Below are 4,857 nucleotides of genomic sequence, written 5' to 3'. Positions count from 1 at the left end.
CCCAGAGCTAATAATTACACAAAAAACAACTCATCTTGCTCAAGGATATGTTTTTCCTTAAACTCTTTACCAATGATTATAAAACAATGTATCCTGTTGGAGGACAGGTTTCTCCTTAAAAACTTCTGACTATCCTGTCGTCTTAAAATGTATGTTGTGGGAGTGGGTCTGGTAAGCTCTGTCTAGTGAAAGTGAAAGTTGCTCAGTCCTGTCAGGACTCTTTGCTATCCCATGGCCTGAATTCTTCAGGCCAGAATACTGGAATGTGTAGCTTTCCCTTCTCCAGGGGATCTTCCCAACACAGGGATCGAACCAAGGTCTCCCACGTTGCAGGCGGATTCTTTACTGTCTGAGCCACAAAGGAAGCCCGTTATTTAAAAAATGTTATTTTAAAATGTTATCCCATTATTTTAAAATGTAAGTTGTGGGAATGGATCTGGTAAGACCTTTACAACCTGGAGACATTCTTTTGATTTACTGTAACAACCAACTGAAGAAGTATATAGCTCCCTTGCTAAGACTAGCGATGGGCACTCTCCATCCCCTCTTCTGATGTCTATGTTAGAAGCTTTCTGTCCTTTTTCACTGTAATGAAACTTCTGCCACACAAAGTTCTGAGCGTCTGAAGCCTGGTTCCTGATGCCTATGCTAAATCTTCTTCAGAGACCACAAATCCGACATCGTTCACCGTAAGCTATTACTGTGAAAGAGGCAAACGTTGTGAACCCAACCATTCAATTTCATTAAAATTTTGACCTTTGAAAGAACACGGCCTCACTGGTCAAGTCTTCTTGTTCTTCCAAGGAGGAATGAATACAGGGGACAAAAGGAGGGTCAGGGACAGCTGCTGCTGCTGCTGCTAAGTCGCTTCAGTCGTGTCCGACTCTGTGCGACCCCATAGACGGCAGCCCACCAGGCTCCTCTGTCCCTGGGATTCTCCAGGCAAGAATACTGGAGTGGGTTGCCATTTCCTTCTCCAATGCATGAAAGTGAAAAGTGAAAGTGAAGTCGTTCAGTCGTGCCCGACTCTTAGCGACCCCATGGACTGCAGCCTACCAGGCTCCGCTGTCCATGGGATTTTCCAGGCAAGAGTACTGGAGTGGGGTGCCATTGCCTTCTCCGAGTGGAGAGCTACCACTACGTAAATCCCTTAGCTTTAAGTGGGAGCAACTGACGTAGCCGCCCACAAGTAAAATGTGTGAGTCAGAGAGAAAACGAGCGCCTAGGAGAGAAAGGGTCGAAAAGCAAAAACGAAATTATATGAAGAATAGCGACCGAACGGGTTCTCCACTGCCCCGGCACAAATAGCAAACGATTCGAAACACGTAGTCTGAAAAGGGCTTTTCTACGTGGATATCCGCGGTGGAGCCGATTCTTCTACGTTCCTCGGAGTAACGGTCAGCCTAGTATTCCACGAGCACTTCACTGGGGTTTCTCTTCTAACCCTCTGCCCGCCTAGAAAAATGTTCCTTTCTGCAGACTTCGTCAGAGAAACAAACCTCCTTGGACTGCTAACGTGCTGCTAAAGTGCTTTGCTTCCCTGAAAAATGAAAACAGCTAGGAGGGAAACAAGCACTTTCGACTAGACTCGAAAACACCAAAGGATCCGTTTCACCCGCCTCTGTTCAATGCAGGTTCCTCAGCCACGCCCGGAACGGAAGGGGCGGAGACTACGGAAGGGGCGGAGATTCCTACACGTCAGAAGCGAGAGCCGGAAGTTGGCCGCGGCTCAGCGGCGGGTCGGAATCTGTTTGGAGAGGCCTCAAGATTTCTCCGTGTTACGTGAGTAGAGAATTAGCGGTTTGGGATTTGAGGGTGGGAATTTGGGCCCAAACTGAAAAGACAATAAGGTCTAAAGAGGTCTAGTGTAAGGGTTAGAGTCGGGAGAGGCTGGGGATAGAGTCGATACTGTTAATCCTTTGCCTGTTTAGCTCTTGGGTTGTTTCCCTGTTTAACTGTTGACTAGCTTTGGGGAGTTCTTTATTCTTCCCTTATCTTCGGTTCGCATGTTCTCCTGTTGAGAGAGGTAATTTTTTTTTTTCTTTTACAATCTCCTGCTAAGGTTTGGAAAAATATAGCGTGTTAAATGAAGACGCGGGCTTTGCAATCAGATCTAAATCTCTCTGACTGCAGCTGAGTGTGTTAGTCGCTCAGTCATGTCCCACTCTTCGCGAGCCCATGGACTGTAGCCTGCCAGACTCCTCTGTCCATGGAATTCTCCAGACAAGAATACTGGAGTAGGTTGCTCTTCTCTACTCCAGGGGATCTTCCCGACCCAGTGATTGAACCCGGGTCTCCTGCATTGCTGCTGAGTAATCCTGCCCAAATGAACTTCCCTAAACCTGAGTTCCTTCATCTGTAAAATAAGAGTCCAATTTGGGGGTAAATGCGCAACACGTTTTTTGTTTGTTTCGTCCTTTAGACCCAGCCATAGGATTTAAAACAAAGTACTGACTAGAAATTGGGACCTTTTTAGCTTTCCCTCGGGAAAATGATTCCTGGTTGGATTTATGAGGGCCCCATTTTGAGAAATTAAATATTTGAGTCTCCGATTTCAGGGACAACTATGGACACCCAAAAGGACGTTCAACCCCCAAAGCAGCAGCCAATGATATATATCTGTGGAGGTAAGAGTAACACAAAGTAAGAGTATTTAAACTCGGTTAAAAAAAAAAAAATTGTGTATTTGTCTTTGACTTAAGTGAGTCGTTCATCTTTATCTTTAAAGTTAGAAAGCAGAACAGCTTTAGCAATCTTTAAAAAAATCCTCTCATTAACTTTTCATTTCCTCTTCTAGGAAAAGTGCCTTGCCAACTACTCTTTTTCTTTCTCCTTAGCTTATTGGTAATAGCTACACATCCTTGAGATTGAGTATTTGTATTTCAGTGTGTTGGATGAAAAATATGGTCAAGATAATATGCTTGTCTGTAATAATTTCTCTTTTAAGCATTGAATAAATAAATGTGTTTTCATTTCTAGAATGTCACACAGAAAATGAAATAAAGTCAAGGGATCCAATCCGATGCAGAGAATGTGGATACAGAATAATGTACAAGAAAAGGACTAAAAGATGTATCCTTTTAACTGTGCTTCTTAGGTATGAGATGGGAGCAAGTGAAGAATAATGCCTGGTTTGATAGTCAAAGACTAATTGCTGGTGAAAATGGTAACAACTTGGATTACTTACCAAAAAAAAACAAACCAAAAAACATGTTTATCATTTTCTTTGACAATACTTCGGTGTGTAGACGTATACCAAGTAATCTAAATCCTAGTTGATTTTGGCTTTCATAAGTGTATTTTTCAGCAATTCTATATACGTACTCATTCCTGAGCTTCAGTTTATGAACAAACTAAATTAATACAAGGGGAACTGCAAATAGTGAGTTTTTATGTTACCTAATGGAAAAAGTGAGACTTACAGATTAGCTGAAAGACAGAGTAAGTTGTTATGTAATAACTGACAGTATTTTTTAGAACAGTAAATTATCGCTTTTAATTTTAATTGCTTTAGTTTCTTGGTGCATTGGTCTTCTCTATCATGGAAAGAGGGCTAATTATTAAAATAGTTTATTTTTTAGTTTACTTCTCATCATAGTAGATAGTGAATTTTATTCTTTCGTGCATTTTAGGTTAAATAAATAGATTATTGCAAAGAGAAAGTGATTTGGAAGTACTAAAATTTTAATGTACTTTTTTTATGTCCTTAACTTGGTATATTACAGTGGTGGTTTTTGATGCTCGGTGAAACATGAAATTCAGAGGAATATCTTCATTTGTATTTGGATTTGTTGTTAATGTTGTATAGTTTTTGATTAGTGTACTTTATGAATACAATTATATACACATGATTTCATTTTAAAAAACCATATTGTATTTAGATACCTATTAATAGCTTATATAAAGATATTATTTTTTGTTCAGTTACATGGTTTGTATTTTAATTTTATTGTATATGTAATCTGACACTCAATGGAGGTTAAAAATGTTTCCCAAACTACACTTTAATCAAAACCTGGAATCATCTGGGACCCTTGTTAAAAATGAAGTTTTCTAGGGCTCTTTAAAGGTCTGATTAAGTAAGTTCTTAGGAAGCCTCTGTTTTACATCACCAATTGTTTGTAAACTCTCCAGCATCATTTTGTATAGAGTATTCCAATGCACTTACTGTCAATGTGCATACCTTATTTTGAGTTACAGTTTTCATTTGTTAACTTGGCATAGGCCTTTCTGTATTTATATGTAATGGTTGACTTTTTAAAATCTTGGGCAAGGGAAAAGAAACTTTGATGGTTGCTTTCTGTAAGGCAAAATCAATCCCAAGTAAAGTGGATGAAGCAGACTGTTAAGGCAGGTGTGGTGTCCCAGTTGTAATTATTCATTAAAGTAAAAAAAAAATTCTACTTTCAGCATATTAAAAAAAAAGTTGGTTTACACTTAATTATTGGATGAATGTTTAAAGCTTTTGCTTTGATAACTAGGAAAATGGATACTCAGATACTCCATCTGTTCCAGAATTTGATTAGATAAACTTCATTGATAGCTTTGTGTGTCTCTGACATTCAGAGAATTAACTGTGCCATTTAAAAGAAGCACCTATTATTTTTACTGCCATCCTTAAATACTAAGTTCTATAAATTTATTATGTGCTATATAGTACTACTGTACTCAAACTTTTTAAAGGGCGCTTCCTTGATCCAGGTTTTCCTAGACCATAGCTTTCATAATTCTGTGATTCTGCCATATTCCTTGAGCTTGTTCTTTTTGTGTGGAAGAGTCCCGATAAATGACAGCTGCCTAAACCCCAACTCACTGATAATGTTGCTCTTAACTATTCTAATTTCATCATAGGTCCTT

At 39.4% G+C, this 4,857-nt stretch overlaps 1 protein-coding gene across 1 annotated transcript; it reads left to right on the top strand.

Moving 5' to 3' along the window:
- Positions 1-1,675: 1,675 nt before the first annotated feature.
- Positions 1,676-4,436, top strand: POLR2K (RNA polymerase II, I and III subunit K). Its single transcript, XM_043880267.1, has 4 exons — positions 1,676-1,782; positions 2,559-2,627; positions 2,980-3,072; positions 3,726-4,436. The coding sequence occupies exons 2-4, from the start codon at positions 2,567-2,569 to the stop codon at positions 3,746-3,748; spliced, it is 177 nt and encodes a 58-aa protein (XP_043736202.1). The 5' UTR covers positions 1,676-1,782; positions 2,559-2,566; the 3' UTR covers positions 3,749-4,436.
- Positions 4,437-4,857: the final 421 nt, after the last annotated feature.

Source organism: Cervus elaphus, chromosome 21 (genome assembly GCF_910594005.1).
Source record: "Cervus elaphus chromosome 21, mCerEla1.1, whole genome shotgun sequence".
Lineage (NCBI taxonomy): Eukaryota > Metazoa > Chordata > Mammalia > Artiodactyla > Cervidae > Cervus > Cervus elaphus.
This window is presented reverse-complemented; position numbering and strand designations above follow the sequence as displayed.

Coding starts and splice junctions, on each gene's coding strand:
- POLR2K (XM_043880267.1), top strand. CDS start 2,567: ATGGACACCCAAAAGGACGTTCAACCCCCAAAGCAGCAGCCAATGATA. Junction 2,628..2,979: donor AATGATATATATCTGTGGAG/GTAAGAGTAACA, acceptor TTTCATTTCTAG/AATGTCACACAGAAAATGAA. Junction 3,073..3,725: donor CAAGAAAAGGACTAAAAGAT/GTATCCTTTTAA, acceptor GGTATATTACAG/TGGTGGTTTTTGATGCTCGG.